The sequence below is a fragment of the Tympanuchus pallidicinctus genome, unplaced genomic scaffold (assembly GCF_026119805.1).
Source record: "Tympanuchus pallidicinctus isolate F22 unplaced genomic scaffold, pur_lepc_1.0 scaffold53, whole genome shotgun sequence".
Taxonomy (NCBI): Eukaryota; Metazoa; Chordata; class Aves; order Galliformes; family Phasianidae; genus Tympanuchus; species Tympanuchus pallidicinctus.
The window spans coordinates 243,656-261,064 of NW_026294773.1; the positions used below are offsets into that span (position 1 = coordinate 243,656).

Consider the following 17,409-nt stretch of genomic DNA (forward strand, 5'->3'; position numbering starts at 1 on the left):
GGGACCCAAAAAGCAGCACAGACAGAGCAATTCCCCCAGCCCTGGAGCCTGAAATAGGTGAGGGATGGGTGCATGGACAGAAGCCAGACAGGACCCAACGAGAACAGTGGACAAGTTGTACATTTTCTGACTCCAGGCTCCGACGTGCACTCCATCCATACACCACCAGAGCAAGGAACAAGGATCATTGCATTGCTCAGGATTACAGGGAAGGGCTGCAAACAGCTGGCGCGGTGCAAGATGTGTGATGCATGTAGAGTGTGCATCCAAGGCTGTTGGTGCACACTGCGCACGAGACAAGGAGTTAATTACACTCCCCAGGAAGCACCACTGACAATGCACGCGAGGACAAGGTGCTGCACGCCTCAGCCTGAGGTTGCTGGGAAGCACCTGCTTGCACACCGTTGATTGTGTGGCTGCTGGAACCCTACAGAGCAAGGATTAATCACGCACCATGCAGATAGTGGCAGCACAGATAGCATCACCTCCTCTCCTCCACAGCAATAACTCCTGGTTACCACTTGCTCTCTGCTAACGTTGCCAGCAGAAACAGGCGCTGGGCTATAATTACACAGCCCTGGATGCTGCTCGGCTGCCTGGAGCCAGAGCCACGCGGGCTGGGGAAGGTTTCAGCAGAGCTGCCTCATGCCAGCAGGTGCAGGAAACGAAGGTGCACGGGTAGCATTTCACTGAGCAGTGAACCAAGCAAACCCTCAGGCAGAGGGAAGGAGAAAGGACAAGTGTAAGGAGACACTGGGTTATTTTCCCCCCCGTTTCTTATGAAACACAGCTAATGACAGGGGACAAGGAGAACTGGCAACAGAACATCCCTGGAGAGAGGGAGCTGGGGCAACACTACGCTCAGCTCAGGGATCTCTTAGGATCCTGCATTTTGTAAGTGTGGGTTACAGGAGTGGACAAGGGCTGAGCTGCTAGAAAGGAGCTCTGCAGAAAAGGACATGGGTCTTCTGGTGGCCAACGGGGTAACCATGAGCCAGGAGTGTGTCCTGGTGGCCAAGAAGGCCAATGATTCCATGGGGTGCACTGCACAGCAGGTTGAGAGAGGGAGGTGCATCTCCCCCCTACTCTGCCCTGGAGAGGCCACAACTGGAGCACTGGGTGCAGTGCTGGGCTCCCAAATTCCAGGCAGACAGAGAACTGCTGCTGGAGAGAGTTCATCTCTCAGCTCAGCCCTTCCTTTCTCTCCCTCTCTTTGTCCCTCCCAGGCACTTCCCAGCCTGCCCAAAGGCTCCTGCCGGGTTTTAAGCCTCACTTGAAGTTGCTGCATCTGAACAATACGGAGCAGATAAGTTCCACCGCTTCTCCTCCCCATGAATATTTCATCAGGCAGCCAGGCGCCAAGGCTGTCGGAGGTGGCATTACATTAACTGCACGGACACACGGATGCTGAGACAACAGCTAATGGCTGTGCTCACAGCATCATCCTGTTTTCCATCGAGGTCAGGAAACACTGAATTTGGTGGAAAAGGTGCCAACATCTCCCCACTTCTCTCCTCAGTCAACAATGGCACGCACTGTACAGGACAGCCTCCTAAATGGCCCATGATCATCATTAATTGCTTAATTAATACTTGCGGTGTGACTGCTCTCTTAGTTTTTATTCATGTATTAATGCAGACTGGATGCAGGTCCCTCTGCTCTATGAACAACCACACGGATGAGTGCCCTGGGGACAGGGAAAGTAATGCTAATACTTGCAAAAAGCGGCCTTTAATTCAGCGCTGTGCCTTGTGCAGCAGCTGCTGAGGGAGGAATCCCCCTCCGGGCATCCCCCAACCCTGAGCGAAGCAGTCCCAGACAGGGGAACCTGTGAGAGTGGGGGACCCAGGGCACCCACCCCCCCACTCAGTCACAGCATCGAGGCTCGATGCCATGAGCACTGTCTCCCAGGACCCTGCACCCTCATATGCACCTCCCCATGGTCAGTGCACCCCCCACCCAGGACACTGCCCCTTCCCACACCTCCTGCATCCCCCCCACAAATACCCCGTGGTATCTGAAACCCCCAAACCCAACACCCTCCCATAGCCCTCTCCAAGTCCTCCGCCCCTCCTCCTCACGGCCTCTCCCCCTCCCACTGCCCTCCCCACTGCCTGTGCACCCCCCCCCCAGCACCCTGCCATACCCTCATGCACTCTCTTCTAGGACTCTATTCCCCCACAGTAGTGATCCTTGAAGCCCTCAAGGATCCCTGCAGCCCCCAGGACCCTTCACACTCCCATACTCCCCCCCAGGATCCTCCGCACCCCCCAGGACCCCGCCCCTTCCCCCTCTCCAGGCCCAACTTCCCCCACCCCCCACCCCTCGCTCCCCGCTCCCCGCTCCCCACCACCACCACCACCAGCAGCAGCTCCTCCCGCCGGCAGGGGGCGCTCTCTGCAGGAGGTGCCGCTCTAGGGCGGTGTCCGCGCGCACTCTATGTCAGAACTCCGGTTCCGGTCCGCTCCCCTTTGTGCTGGAGAAGATGGCGGCGCGGGCGGGCTTCCAGTCGGTGACTCCCAGCGGTGGCGGCGGCGGGGCCGCTGCCGGGGCCGGAGCGCTGGGCCCGGGCACGCCGGGCGGGCCGGTGCGCATGGGCCCGGCCCCGGGACAGGGCCTGTACCGCTCGCCGCTGCCGGGGGCCGCCTACCCGGTGAGGCAGGGGAGGGGCCGGTGGGGGCGTGCGGGCCGCTGCGGGGCGGGGCGGGGCGGGAGGGAGCGGGGGCGGCGGGGACGAGGACGGGGCCGGCCCCCCCCGGTGGGCACTGGAGCGGTTTTCTTCTTCCCCCCGCAGCGCCCCGGGATGTTACCGGGCAGCCGCCTGGCGCCGCAGGGCCCCTCCATGGGGCCGCCCGGGTACGGCGGGAGCCCGGCGGTGCGGCCCGGCATGGCGCAGGCCGGCCTTGACCAGGCCCGCAAGAGGCCCGCGCCGCAGCAGCTGCAGCAGGTGCAGCCCCAGGCGGTGCCCAACCGCAACCACAAGTAAGGACCGGGGGCAGCGGCGGGGACATGGGAGCTCTGGACATGCCTGGGACAGCCCTGGGGCAGCCAGGCTCGTGGGGCATCCTCGGGTGCCCCTTTGGCAGCGGGGTTTCTTGGGGCAATGGGTGTCCACTGGATGCTGCCAGGTGTCCCCAGGGCAGTGAGGGGCATAGGATATCCTTGGGCATTCCTGAAATAGGAAGGATCCCTGGAGCCGTGGGAGCTCTCAGGTCTTCCCCGTGCTCCTCCAGGGTGGTGGAGGTCTCAGAACATCCTTGGGCATCCTCAGAGCAGCAGGGATCCTGAGGACATCCCTGGGACAGCAGAGGAGTCTTGGGTGCATTCTTGGGCGTTCCTATGGTAGCAGGGTTCCTCAGGACAATCCCAAGGGCAAGGAGGAATCTCAGGGCATCCTTGGTCCATGGGGTCTTCAAGGCATTCTCTGTGCATCCCCATGGCAGTGAGGGTGCTCACGGCATCCTCAGGTGGGCGCAGACACGTTGCTTCTCTCCCCACAAAGCCTATGGGACAAGATCTGTGTTTCATGGTGTGGGCAGGCACTGACATCAGAGCGAGCTGAGAGTCCTCTCTGAAGGGGCAGGCGCTGACTTGGGGTCATCTGCTGGCTGCTTATAGCAGCACAAAGCTTTTCTGTGTGCAGGGCCAGGCCTGGGGCTCTCATTGCTGCTTTTTGTTGGGTGGCTGAAAGAGACTTTGATGTTCTTGTGCAGCTTCTTCTCTGGGAGAAGGGAGATTCCAGCAGATAAGAGTAATGTGCAGCTGCTGGACAAGAGCATTCGGTTTCTGGCAGTACAGTGTGATGCCTTGGTAATATTGGTAATGCTGAGTCTTCTAGAAAAGTCTGTCTGAAGCAAATTGAGCCATAAGCTCCTTTGGTTGCTCTGTCAGTGCTTCCTTTTCAGTGATGCAGCCCTGCTTTCAGTGCTTTCCTTGGGGATATATTGAGGTGATCAGCTGCTGTAGGGCTGAGAGCATTGCTGGTGCCATGGTCCTAAACCAGACAAACCTCATCTCCTTTTGTGAGGGTCCACTCTTAATTAGCACAGTGGTTGTCATTTTAATGCGTTCCTTACTTTACAGTGCTAAAAAGAAGAAGATGGCAGACAAAATTCTACCTCAGAGGGTGAGTGGCACGTGCATTTGACAGCCTCTGTTATGAGATGTGGGGGAATTGATGGAGATTAGCATTTTTGTTTGGCTTGTGCTCTGACGTAGATTCGTGAACTTGTGCCTGAGTCTCAAGCTTATATGGACCTGCTGGCCTTCGAAAGGAAATTGGACCAGACGATCATGAGGAAACGCTTGGATATCCAGGAGGCTTTGAAACGACCCATTAAGGTAGGCAGGGGATGTTTAGAGATTCTTACTGTAATCAGGAGAGTAGGAGGGCTCTGAAGGTTGTGTCATATCCCTGTAAGATATAAAAAACTGTAATGCTTCAGACTTAAGTGGGGGGTAGAACCAAGACTGCCTCTCTATGCTGTTTGTCCTGAGAGAGTGGATATATGAGGAAAAGAAGAATATTAAGCTTTGTTTTAACAAAACATAAGCAAGATTCTCATCCCTTTCCTTCAGAATGAATACTGAGCTGATGCTTTTTCCTGCAGCAAAAGCGAAAGCTACGTATTTTTATCTCCAATACCTTCAATCCAGCCAAGTCGGATGCTGAGGATGGTGAAGGAACAGTGGCTTCCTGGGAGCTTCGAGTGGAAGGACGGCTGCTAGAAGATGTGAGTGAGACACCCAACCACAGAATTGATTTTATGGATCTGGAATTGGCAATTGAACCAGTTTCCTAGTGTCTGGGAGTGTAGCTAAGGGCTTGATATCCTCCTTCATCTCTGTTTTCCAAGGAGTCTGATGGTGACGAGACCGAGAGCCCAACTCGGAGACCGATGGGTATCCCCATGGCAGAACATGAGTTATACAAAGTTCTTATAGCTATAAGAATTAATGGTGAGAGCCTATCAGTGGCACTTGTGTACCCTGGCTCTTAGAAGCAGGGCACTCGCATTTTATGTAATTGCTGAGTAAGTTAATTCCTCCAAGCTCGTCTTTATCTCCAGTCTTTCACCATTTTTGACTTGGAACTTGATTTTCGAGCATGTATTGATGAATGTAAGTGTTCACAACTTAAAGGAACACTGTCGTATGCCTTGCCTGTGCTTGAGTCCTGGAACGTGCTCTCCTGACTCTCTTCCTTCCTGTGTTGCTTGCAGTCTGCTTTGTCCAAATACGATGCCACCAAACAGAAAAGAAAGTTCTCATCCTTCTTTAAATCTCTGGTTATTGAACTTGATAAAGACCTCTATGGCCCTGACAATCACCTGGTAGAGGTGAGCTTGCTTCTTTTTGCTGTATTATCTCTACAGATGGGTTGCTGTTCCAGCAGACTGAATTTGTATGTAATTAGTAACTTGTGAAGTGGGGTATTTAAGGCTTTAACAAGTGGCTGGGAGCCAGGGCTGAATTCTCTTGAATTCTTATCTTAGCTTTTCCACTGACTTGCCTGGGCTCTGAATAAATGCATTAACTCTTGTTTCAAACTATAAATGGGAATAAGATGAATCTTCTGTCGTGGGTGAGGTTGGGTGGCAAGCAGCAGGAGCAAAAGGAGTCGAGCGTGTGGGTGCAGCTAAATCCCCCTCCTGTTGCACATATTCCAGTGGCACAGAACTGCTACAACTCAGGAGACAGATGGCTTCCAGGTGAAGAGGCCAGGAGACGTCAACGTGCGCTGCACTGTCCTTCTGATGCTCGATTACCAGGTGAGATGTTGGATAGCAGCGCTGGGCACACGTAGCATTTGCTTTGCTGTGTCTGTGGCCATAAGTCCCATCTCACCTCTCCTTGCTTTTTCTTTCAGCCTCCCCAGTTCAAACTGGATCCCCGCTTGGCTCGTCTCCTGGGGATCCACACTCAGACTCGCCCAGTGATCATCCAGGCTTTGTGGCAATATATCAAGACCCACAAGCTGCAGGACCCTCACGAGCGGGAGTACGTCATTTGTGACAAATACCTCCAGCAGGTAACGGGATTTGTGGTGGGAATGAGCAACTGCTTCAGCTTTCCCTGGTCGGCTGGCAGCGGTCTCTGGCACAGCTTGTGTTCCTTGCCTTAGCCCTGTGTTTCTGTCACAGATATTTGAATCCCAGCGGATGAAGTTCTCTGAAATTCCACAAAGGCTTCATGCGCTGCTTATGCCTCCAGAACCGATCATCATTAATCATGTGATCAGGTGAGGCTCCTTGTTTCTAGAAAGAGGAGAGGAAAGGATGGATGAGTCTGGCACAGGAAGATGATGGGATGTGCTCTGACTTTTCAGTAGTAGTTTCTCTGCATTGCCTGCCCTTATTTCTTTACACAGAACTTTGACACAGTGTCCCTCTTTCACAAGGAACTCATACTGCCTTTCATTACAGGTGTGTGGGTAGAAATTTGCTTGGAAAATCACTTAGTCCATATGCAGCAAAGACATCAATAAAGCCTTGCTGTTTGCTGTTAGAGCTGAAGCTGACACTGGCTTGACTTATCCCTTCTGGCAGTCCTTGTGCTGCATCAGAACAGTCACAATTTGATGTGATGGCTTCTTGAACTACTCACTCTTTCTGGTTCCTTTCTTGTGGATGCCCCCAGTGTTGATCCTAATGACCAGAAGAAAACAGCCTGCTATGACATCGATGTGGAGGTGGATGACACCTTGAAGACTCAGATGAATTCATTCCTGCTATCAACTGCCAGTCAACAGGAAATTGCTGCTCTGGATAACAAGGTAAGAAGAGCTCCTTCAGATCTGCCATCCTCATTACCAGATTACCAGATAGGAGTGTATCTGTGGAGCAAGATGAGCTCTGAGTGTGACAGTTCAGCTTTGCTCTGTTGGGCATTTGGAAGCTAGAGTAGGGCAACAATGTTTAGATAGGTGGCTTTACCTGAAGCAGAGTTCTAAAGCAAATGGTCAGTGGAAAAACCCTTACAGCAGGAACCTGGGAGCTGTGAATCCTATCTGACAAACCAAGCAGAATATAAGAATTCACCTTCTCATCTTGGATCTCTTTATGTTTCTCTGACACTTTTCCCTATTCAGCAGTCCCAATGCTGTGCTTATCTCCTTCAGATCCATGAAACAATAGAGACAATTAACCAGCTGAAGACCCAGCGTGAGTTCATGCTGAGCTTTGCCCGAGATCCTCAGGGCTTCATCAATGACTGGCTCCAGTCCCAGTGCCGGGACTTGAAGGTAAAAGCTTTTCTTGTGTGGAAGGTGGATCCAGTCACATGCTTCCCTCATTATAGCTAGCTCCCACAGAGAGAGAAAGGCAATTTCCTGCTCAGAAAGCAAGACTTGAACTGAAATCAAACATAAGGACTTGACCTGACTGAACTGAAGTGTCTTTGAGGCAAAGGGGGTGTAGTTTTGTTCAGCACAGAGCTTTCGTACTCCCTGAACTGCTTTGTCCTTTGTGCTTTCAGACGATGACTGATGTTGTTGGGAATCCTGAAGAGGAGCGTAGAGCCGAGTTCTACTTCCAGCCATGGGCTCAGGAAGCTGTGTGCAGATACTTTTACTCCAAGGTGAGTGTCCCCAGGCAGGGGTCCCTTCCAGACCCAGTGGCTTGGTGTAACTGCCACTTCTTGGGGCTCATGCCCTGGTGAAAAGGGGCAGTGTTAAGCCTCGCTTTCAGACACTGCTAGTGCATTATGATCCCCTGTTTGCTTTCAGCCCCATCCAGATGGGCCCTGTGGTACTTGAACACTGCGCTGCTGTCTGTGTTAATGCTGCAACTCTTCTCTTCCAGGTTCAGCAAAGACGGCAGGAGCTGGAGCAGGCCCTGGGAATCCGCAACACATAGGCCCTCATCTCCTCCCCATCCAGAAGGCATCAGAGCTGCTTGTGGAGACAGGGTGCTGCAGAGCACGCAGTTAAGGCTCACGTAACCACGCTGTGGTGCCAAGGCCTGCACCGTCATCCATCCTGGCATTGTCTCTGCTGGGGCAGCTCTACGACACCTGGGGTCTTCTGGGGTGTGGCAAGCAGACAGGCTCCAACAAGTACACACTTCTACCTGGTTTTCTTCCTGACTGTTGCCTTGTCAGTCCCAAGGCTTCCAAGAGCCTCCCCTAGACTCCGTGCTGCCTGTAGTGTCCCCAGTAGCCAGTTTGAATGCTGACTTTGAGCTCCTCTCAAGTTCAGAAACTCTTCCTCTTCCCGTTCCTCTTCAACTAGCATCTAGTTGTGGCACACATGAGACCTGACTGGGAAGTCAGGATCTGCTCAAAGGGCAGAGTTCTGTGGCTAGTCTGGTCTCTGCCTCAGTTAGTAGCAAGGTACCGGGAAATGGAGTGGGCAGGATGCTGACATACCTCCAGCCCTCCCCTCCCTCGCTGGGAGGGGGCTGCTGCACTGGGCTGCCTCACAGGTCACTCTCCTCCTTGAGGAAGTTACTGGACTGCATAGAGAATTGTTTCTTCCCTTGTCCCTTTTTCCTTGTCCTGCTCCCTTCACGTTCATGAAAGACTGCCTTGAGCTGGGAATCACAGGGGAGATGAAGCATCGTCTCACTGCACAGATGTGGAAGTGCTGGAGAGCTGAGAAAAAGCCTCGGCTTATGGTTCCAGCAAGCCAGCTGCCTGCTTGCTTTCCCTGTAGAGGGAGGGAATGCAGCAGCTGCCCAGTGCAATTGTGCAGGGGCAGAGTACTGTATGCTCATTCCTTTGGGACTGTTATCACATGTCATTTGCTGTGGGGACCAGAGGCTCCTTCTTGTGGGTCTGGGAGTGCGGATCCATCCCTTGGGAGTGGAGGAAGCCCCAAGCATGTATTGAGTTAGCAGATGTTTCCATGCTGAAACTCCTGTGTTTTTGAGTCGAGTTATGGATCAGGAATGTACAAGTAGACTTTTTTTTTGTTTACCATGGGGAGTAGCAGCTCTTATGCCTCTTCGTGGAATTATTTACTAGTGAACCAGGGGTCAGGTATAAGAGAAGGACCTCTCTCAGCCTAGATCTCAGTATTTCTGCTTGGAACTGTAATGCAAATGGACTGTAAAGCAAAGTTGGTCGCGTTCTCTTGGAACAGCTGCGAAACCATGTTACTGACAGCCCTCCCCATCCCTGCACCCTGCTGTGGTGTGGTTGGGAAGGTTGCTGTGATTTTGGGAGCCCTACCCGTGTCTGTGTTCCCACATGTCTGTGAGTAATAGACCCTCCCCTTCTCCTTTGCCCCCTTTTGAAACTGCTCCTCTGTGGTACTGGGGTGAAGGTCTTGGTGCTGATGAAGCAGCCCAGTGACTCCTCAGGGTAGTTGCACATGAAGGATGCTGAACACTGCGTAGGCAAACATAGCTGTTGCAGAATAACTGCTTTTCTTAACTATTACGTTGGTTGGGTTTTTTTTTTTCCCATGGACCAAAACCTTTTTTTTTTTTTTTTTTTTTTTTTGTACTGTATCCTTGTAGATGTCACCCAATTTTAATAAAAGCCTGTGAAAGAAGCTGTCCTCCTTCAGTGCTGACAGTACGCTTTCTCTCAGCAGCTGCCTTGGTGGATGACAACTCGTGTATTTGCCTGGGAAGGAAGAGGATTAATTTCACTTTTTAAACAAAGCCAGCTGGTTTAAGGAACTGCAGAGAAAATGTTCTTCCCACTTCAGCCTTTTGCACGGTGCCTTTCTTGAAAGGATCTCTGGCTGAGCCTTTCCAGGGTGCTTTTGTGGTAAAAGAGCGAAGGATTTTGAGCAAAAAGGGAAATCCAGTGGCCAAGCTGCAGCTGAATGCTAGCCAGCCTAGTGCCCACACCGCAAAATTTGGAGAAAAAGGTTACCTGGATGTGTTAAGAGCTGTGCAGAAGGGACTTTGCCCTTAGGTAACGCTTTGCACAAAGCTTGAGGACGCTCATGAGATCCTGAGCACAGAAGCAAGGGCAGCACCTAAGGTCAAGCAGTCAGGGCTGCTGCTTGCCGCTGAGGTTAAGGCTGGGTTGCGTTCTGGGTCTGCAGTCAGACGGTTCAAATTTCCTACTGGGGGGGGGAGGTGGAGGCAGGGGGGAAATGCACTTATCGGGAGGAAAGAAAAGGCTTTTCTGCAGAAAATGGAGAGGGAGAGAGAGGCAGGACAGCCGTACCGGCGGCTGCGAGCGACCTGAGCCGCTCCTCCTCTGCTCCGGGGTAGCGAACGCCGCGGCCGGGCCGGTGCCCGGTTCGCCGGGGCGGATCGGGGCGGGCGGGGGGCGGGCCGGGCCGGCCCCACCGGGCACAACCTTCAAATAGCGCCCTTGGGCTCCGTGCTGCGCAGCGCCCTGCGTCTCTGAGCCATGGGTGGCAAGAAGGTTTGCATCGTGGGCTCCGGCAATTGGTGAGCGCCCGCCTGGTCCCCAAATCCCAGCTGCCCTCCCGGGGCACTGCGTCATTCCCGGTGCCTTGGGATCCCCCCGGTGCCGGCAGCCCCGGTGCCCCCCGCCCACGGCTCCTTTCCTTCCTCCCCCCACCCCCTCCCCTACCACACAGGGGCTCGGCCATCGCCAAGATCGTGGGCAGCAATGCGGCGCGGCTGGGTACCTTCGAGAACACGGTGAACATGTGGGTGCTGGAGGAGGAGGTGGGCGGCCGGCGGCTCACCGAGATCATAAACACCGAGCACGAGAACGTCAAGTACCTGCCGGGGCACAAACTGCCCCACAACGTGGTGAGTGCCTGCTGGTGGCCTTTTGTGCACGAGGGCCGTGTTTTATCACCTTGATGACAGGTAATAAAAGCTGCTGTGCTGTCGCAGCCCCATGTGCCAGCAGCGTGAAGGAAGGAGTGCGACGGGGCTCCTGCATTCCCGGTGATCTCGTGGCGCACTTTGGGATGAGCTGCTGTCCTGGTTGTTCTCCCTGCCCACCTTTGCCCCTGCTCTGCCATCTCGCTGCTCTCAAGGCCAAGTGTTGCTGCCTCCAAGCTGGTGCGCAGGGAGCCAGGCTGAGCCTTTCGCTCTGCGGTTCTCCAGTCCCTCTAGAAGGGGAGCGTGGGGCAGTTTGTCCCCAAAACCCTTGCTCCTCTTGCTGTGGGTTAGGGCAGGCCCCCCTCTACAAAGCCTTGGGGACAAGTTCCTGATGGCAGCTGTGTTGTGCAGGTGGCAGAGCCCGACCTGGTGAAAGCTTGCTCCGGGGCTGACATCCTCCTGTTCGTGGTGCCCCATCAGTTCATCGGCAAAGTCTGCGACCAGATCAAGGCCCACGTGAAGAAAGGTGCTATCGGGATGTCACTCATCAAGGTGTGAGCAGAGGCATGGCCAGGAGGGTGATGAGCTTTTCGAGGAGAAATTGGAGTCTTAGAATCTTAACATCATAGGATTTTTTGAGTTGGCAGGGACCTTTAATGGTCGTCTGCTCTCCTGCAATTAACAGGTTTTGGGTTTAGAGCGGTGTACGTGGGGAACAGGGCACTGCCTTGCAGGGATTTGGAGGTATTATGGGGTAGGAATGGGTGAGGGCCCATGGGTGAGGAGTGGGGTGCAGCTGAGCATGGGGGGCTGCTGGGATGGCAGCATTGGGGTGAATGGGGCCAGGACTCCCAGGCCACGAGCTCATCTCTGTCCCTGGTTGTCTCCCAGGGGGTGGATGAAGGACCAGATGGACTGAGGTTGATCTCAGACATCATCCACGAGAAACTGGGAATTGAGATGAGTGTCCTCATGGGGGCCAACATTGCCAGTGAAGTGGCAGATGAGAAGTTCTGCGAAACAACCATCGGTAAGGAGCCAACATCTGGACGCTCCTGACTTTGAACATCTGGCAGTCAGCCTGGCTCAAATGAATGGGGTGGCCACAGGGGAGACCCTTGAGGAAATAGTTCACTTACTTTCATTTCATTGGACTTCAAAGGACACTCACCTGGGCTTGTGTTGCTGCTAGCCAGGGCTGCTTCAGAGTTCACCTGGTGGCAGTTCCTGACATCCTCCACACTGTTTGTGAATCACACACAGCAGCCAAAACCAACAGAACTGTTCTCTGGGTTAGAAGTTACAAGATTCAAAGTGCCTGTATTTAAAACAAAGCAAACAAGCCATGCAGGAGCCTGGAGAGGAGTAAGCAGAGCATGCTGTCACTGTGAACACGCAGGGACGCTCTGGTGCAGGGCACTGCAGGGAGAACAGCAGTCTCCAAACCTAAATTTTGCCATCTCTGAAGATGCCTTTAAAAGTGGATGTGCCAATTCTGTGGTAGGGATCATCCCTGTCTTCTGGGAATTCCAAGTTTGAATCTTGGTTATCTGCCAGGCAGTGTGTGCTTGGCACTCTGTGGGCCTGCAAATGTTTAGCCATGTCCATCATTTGGGCAACGGATTCCTCTCGCTGTGCTGAATGCAGCAAGACCACATGGGTGGGTTGGAATGCAGTTCTCCTTTAGGGTCTGCTCCATTATCTTGTCCCTTCTCTCTCGTTAGGCTGTAAGAATGTACAGTATGGGCAGATCCTGAAGGAGCTGATGCAGACACCGAACTTTCGGGTCACAGTGGTGCAGGAAGCTGACACTGTAGAGATCTGTGGTGCTCTGAAGGTGGGTGAGCTGCTCACTGTGGTTTGCAGGGCTTGAGCTCTGCAGGGAGCACGGAGTGATCTCCTCTGGATATCACACTCCAGCTTGCAGAGACAGCTGTGCAGAAGGCCTGGCTTTGGAGGGAGCTCTGTGCATGTCCTGCTCAGCTGCTTGGAGGGTGGTGGTGACCAGACAGGCAGGGGCAAGCAGCAGTCTGTTGATGGCATCACCACTGTAGATACAGCAGTGCCCTGGGCTTTGCTGGGAACACATCGCTCTGTGCTGTTGTTTTCCAGAATGTTGTGGCTGTAGGGGCTGGTTTCTGCGATGGTCTTGGCTTTGGAGACAATACGAAGGCTGCTGTTATCCGTCTGGGGCTGATGGAGATGATTAGCTTCGCCAAGATCTTCTGCAAGGGCCCTGTCACCCCTTCCACCTTCCTGGAGAGCTGTGGGATCGCTGATCTCATCACCACCTGCTACGGTGGTCGCAACCGAAAAGTGGCCGAGGCTTTTGCCAAGACTGGGAAGGTGAGCAGAGCAGGGAGCAGCAGCGAGGGGAGCCTGAAATCTGCAACTACGCAGGGCCAGATAGCACCAGGGTATTGGCCTTCACTTGCCCAGTGCTATAACCCAGCTCCAGAGAGTGAACATGGGGTACTGGATGCCATGGCAGTGTCCAACTCCCTCTCTTTTGGGTTGTTGCAGTCTATTGAGCAGCTGGAGAAGGAGATGTTGAATGGGCAGAAGCTGCAAGGTCCCCAGACGTCTGCTGAGCTGCATCACATCCTTAAAATGAAGAACATGGTGGATAAGTGAGTGATCTCATCTCCCTTGTTTGCTTTTTTGAGGTTGGGTTGGGGGTGGAACTCCCCCCCATCTCCCTCACTGTCTGCAATGCTGTGGTGAGCACTGCACTGCCTGCACCCAATGAGCTGCTGCTGCCCAGTGCACCAGGTGCTGTGACTCTACTCTGAGAGATTGCATTGGTCTGCCCGTAGGTTCCCCCTCTTCACAGCTGTCTATCAGATCTGCTATGAGGGCAAACCTGTTTCTGATGTCATCAAGTGTCTCCAGAACCACCCTGAGCACATGTAAACGGGCTCTGCCTGCACAACCACGAATCCTGTTGAGAGGAGGGATGAGCTCCCACCTACACCACCTTGCTGCTGCTACAGCTTTGTGAGGAGTCCAGACTTCTGGGAGCCTTTGCAGATCACTGCAAAGGCAGAGGTTCCCCTGTCTGAGCCTGGCATCTGCACGGAGGTACCTGCTGATCTCCTTTTTTCTCTGAAGGGCTCATTTAGCTTCTGCTGCTGCCTAGATCCTGCCCTGAGTGGGGCTGAGCGTCTTCCTCCTTTCCCTTTCTTTTGCTTTGGTGGATTCAGTTCTCAGAGAGACTGTTAGGTCGTCGTGATCGATCCAGGCTATGCAGGAGGCACTGCCTGGCAGGTCAAGCTTTGCTATTAGCCCCGTGGGGCCTCTTGGCATGACACTAGCTCTTCCCTGCTTGCTGCTGTTGCTTTTAACTGTCTCACAGAGGGGCTGTGTCAGTTCCTTCCAGGATCCACAAGAGACTGAAGCTCCCGAGGACTTTCAAAGGAGCTGATCATCACTCTTCTAAGAACCAGCATATAAAATAGCTCTTTGCCCCCTGCCATGTGCAGCTTCCTCAGTCACCACCAGCTGCTTTTGCTGCACAGCACAGCCAGCATTTTGCCTGTGTGAGGGCAGCTCCAGAGAGAGCCCTTGGAGTTCAATGATTTCACTTTTTGTTCTCACAGCTGACCCTGGCCTCTGACTCCTTTTGTCACTGATCTGCCTGTGCTAATTCTGTGCCTGCTGGCTGTCCCTGGCCAGCTCTCCTCCCTCGTATCAACTTGTTCTCTGGCTGGCTTTGGCAATGCAGGGACCAACTGCCCCGAAGTCTTTCTGAGCAGCTGGCGGGCTGCGTAGCCCTTGGCAGTGTACCTGATAAAGCAGTTGGGCTGTTGCTCTTAGAGGAATGATCCACAGCAGCTTTTTGCCTTCTCTCTGGCTTGTTCCACTATGTGCCTTAGGCTGGCCTCTGCTTCTCTGTGTGCATTTACAAGAGCTGAGAAAGCAGGTTCCACGCTTTCCCTGCTCTTGTGAGACTGCCCACGGGCAGGACAAGGGGCAGCAAAGGACGTGATCCACAACAGGTACAGAGAGCCCTCCCACAGCACAGCAGGGGACAGAGGTCTCATGCCTTGTGCTGTGCTTTTGAAACTTGCCCCTTGTCCAGCTTGCCGCTAGATGCCCCTCAGACACTGACTCTGGCTTGCTACTGCTGTCGCTCAGGGCACTGTGTCCAGTGGCTGGCTGTTCCCATCCGGGGCAGGCTAGAGCTGCTGCAGGTCTTGCTGAATGCCCTCAGGCCAGGTCCGAGTGCTGCAGGTTCTCTGACTGGCAATGAACTTCATGAATGTGTAAAATTATAATAAATTTGGAGGGGGAAGGGGAGGCCGTTCACTCTGTGGTTCTGGTGCATCGTTGTCTTTGGGTTGGTGCCTGCTGCTCTTGCTAACGGTGCAGATGAGGGCAGTGTCAGTTCCTTCCTGGGGATGCAGCTTTGTGTGCTGTTCCAGAAGTGAGTAATAACACACGGCAGGACAGTGCTGGGTGAGAACACAGCGCACCATCCCACTTGATTTTTTTCAGCAGCAGTTCCAGCACTAAGTCTTAGCTGAGGGCTGCAGAGTGTTGAGATTGCACTGCTGAGCAGGGTACAGAATCCCAATCCCACCTGGGGCCTGCAGGAACCAGGTCAGGATTCCGCTGTGCTACCCCAGCCCTCCCCTTCTCTGCTGTTTCAGTTCCTTGGGACATTCTGTGCTGTTTTATTCATTTCTCCCCTGCCTAGTCACTGTCTTTCTTTGAAATGCATCTCACACTGAGTGACCTTTCCAGGCCCGCTAGCTCTCCGCTCACCCTCTTGCTAGGGGAATTTAATCTGCTGGCACTGCAGTTGTTTCTGTGCCTTTTATTAGACGTGCATTCTTGGTGGCACCCTACGACCTTTAAATTCAACTGAGCTGAAAAGCACACAAAGTAGCCAGCTCTGGCTTTCTCTAATGAGGAACTTTTTTAGCAAGGTTGGAGGGAGGATAAAGGAAGCCCAGTGTCTCCTTGCAGGGCTGGCACGACATCTGCTCCCCTTTGTCTTGATGGGCTTCAGGAATCCCACTTGAGGCTCGTGCAGTGTGGCTGAGCTCTCCTCCCTTGAAACACTGTAGCTTCTCACCTCAGTTTGCTGTTGCCAGCACCTGCAGCAGGATGCAGAGCTTTGTTCTGGACTGGAATTCAGCTTTTAACCCATCTGCTGTGGAGGTGCATCACTCCGAGCAGTCATTTCTCCACCACTGTGCCATTCCTGCAGGCCTTGAAGGCCCCAGCTCTCACCTGGGGGAGCTCCGTGTCCCCAGCTTTCCAGCAGCCCAAGCCTCACACCAGTGTTGGAGTTCACAAGCTATAAAAAGTCTTCCCTTTGCCATTTGGAGTTATGTTCTGCAGTCTCAGCACATCTGCGTGCTGCAGCTCCTGCATGGCTCAGGGCTCTGCAGCCTGAAGAGAGAGCAGGGCTTGGGACAGGGCACAGGGACAACTCTCATCGTCCTTCTGGAGAAACTCCTCAGGTTGGGAGCCCTCAGGGATGGGGAGAGGCCCAGTGCCCCCCTCAGTGGGGACTCCCTAAGCTGAAAGCCATCTCCTCCAGGCCGCTGGTCCTCAGCCTCGCACAGGGCCGCTTTCCGCTTTCCGCTTTTAGTGAGCAGAGGCACCTCAGGGTGCTGAGGAAGGTCAGGAGAGCCGCGGGGAGCCGCAAAGCAGGGCAGCGCAGGTCCCGGGGAGCGGCGGCCGGGATGCAGCGCGGGGGGCTGAGCGCCTGCGGCTCCGTGGAGGTGAAGGAGCGGCCCCGCGAGGCGGCGCTGTGATGCCGCCTCCCGCCTCGGCGTACTGCATCTCCCAGCAGGCGGTGCGGCTTGACGTCACCCTCTCACGTGACGCGGGGGGGGCGGGGCGTCGGGCGGAAGCGCGGCCCTGAGGCAGGCGCGGCGGCGGAAGTGGAACCGACGGGCGGCGGTAAGGAGCGGGACGGGGCGGGCGGACGGAGCGTTGCTGGGTGTGAGCGCCGCGCTGTGTTGCAGGAGCGGCCATGGTGTCCGGCAAGCAGCTGGCTGATTTCGGCTACAAGGCCTTCTCCGGTTCCATGATGCTGCTGACGGTGTACGGCGGGTACCTGTGCGGCGTCCGGGCCTACCGCTTGCTGCAGAACCGCCGCGCCCGGCAGGCCTCGGCCGGCCCCGAGAGCTGAGGGCGGAGGGCTCGGTGCCGCCGCGGTGCCGAGCTGCGCTCTCGGAAGGGCCCAGAGCGCAATAAAACCACGTGGAAACGCCCGAGTGTGGTTGTGCGGCTGTCTGCTGGGGGAACGGAGAACGGGGATCTCGGGTCAGCACCCGCTGAGTACCGCGGGGAAGGGACTTGACGGTCACAGCCGTAGGGGTTGAAGGGCCCTCTGAGCCCAAACCCCTCCGGCAGGTTGCAGAGGAAGCATTCCGGTGGGTTTGGGTCTCTCCAGAGGAGCCCCCCGACCTCTCTAGGCATTGTGTGCCTGGGCTTCCTCCTGATTCCTGTTGGTGCCCGGTGGCCCTTGGTCCTGAAAAGAGCCTGGCCCCGTGCTCCTACCCCCCACCCTTCAGACGTTGCCGAGAGTTGATCTGATCCCCTGTTGGCCCTCCCCCACCTGAACAACCCTGGGGCTCTCACAGCCTGTCCCCACTAGCTCTGCAGCCCCCGCGGGGCTCTCACAGCAGTTCCCAGTCTGCCCAGCACTGGGCCCAGTGCTCCAGCTGCATCCTCCTCAGTGCAGAGG

The 17,409-nt window shown here is 54.8% G+C and overlaps 3 protein-coding genes across 4 annotated transcripts in view; all 3 read left to right on the top strand.

Moving 5' to 3' along the window:
• LOC128091854 (cytochrome c oxidase assembly protein COX14) overlaps nt 1–16,933 on the top strand; it is a 161,638-nt gene extending 144,705 nt beyond the window's left edge. The window contains exons 1-2 of one of the 2 annotated variants that reach the window (XM_052705243.1): nt 16,181–16,619; nt 16,685–16,933. In XM_052705243.1, coding sequence (XP_052561203.1) covers nt 16,693–16,851 — 159 coding nt within the window. In that variant the 5' untranslated portion in view covers nt 16,181–16,619; nt 16,685–16,692 and the 3' untranslated portion in view covers nt 16,852–16,933. Of the gene's footprint in view, nt 1–16,180; nt 16,620–16,684 lie in introns of those variants that run through there. The other variant, XM_052705244.1, reaches the window with a different exon arrangement.
• SMARCD1 (SWI/SNF related, matrix associated, actin dependent regulator of chromatin, subfamily d, member 1) lies at nt 2,471–9,496 on the top strand. The gene is made up of 13 exons (XM_052705235.1): nt 2,471–2,653; nt 2,795–2,982; nt 4,084–4,126; nt 4,219–4,341; nt 4,611–4,733; nt 5,223–5,339; nt 5,670–5,771; nt 5,870–6,031; nt 6,144–6,241; nt 6,640–6,775; nt 7,121–7,243; nt 7,477–7,578; nt 7,803–9,496. The coding sequence occupies exons 1-13, from the start codon at nt 2,486–2,488 to the stop codon at nt 7,854–7,856; spliced, it is 1,539 nt and encodes a 512-aa protein (XP_052561195.1). The 5' UTR covers nt 2,471–2,485; the 3' UTR covers nt 7,857–9,496.
• Nucleotides 10,221–15,011, top strand: GPD1 (glycerol-3-phosphate dehydrogenase 1). Its single transcript, XM_052705239.1, has 8 exons — nt 10,221–10,355; nt 10,508–10,685; nt 11,115–11,255; nt 11,595–11,733; nt 12,428–12,540; nt 12,816–13,049; nt 13,227–13,333; nt 13,520–15,011. The coding sequence occupies exons 1-8, from the start codon at nt 10,315–10,317 to the stop codon at nt 13,614–13,616; spliced, it is 1,050 nt and encodes a 349-aa protein (XP_052561199.1). The 5' UTR covers nt 10,221–10,314; the 3' UTR covers nt 13,617–15,011.
• Nucleotides 16,934–17,409: the final 476 nt, after the last annotated feature.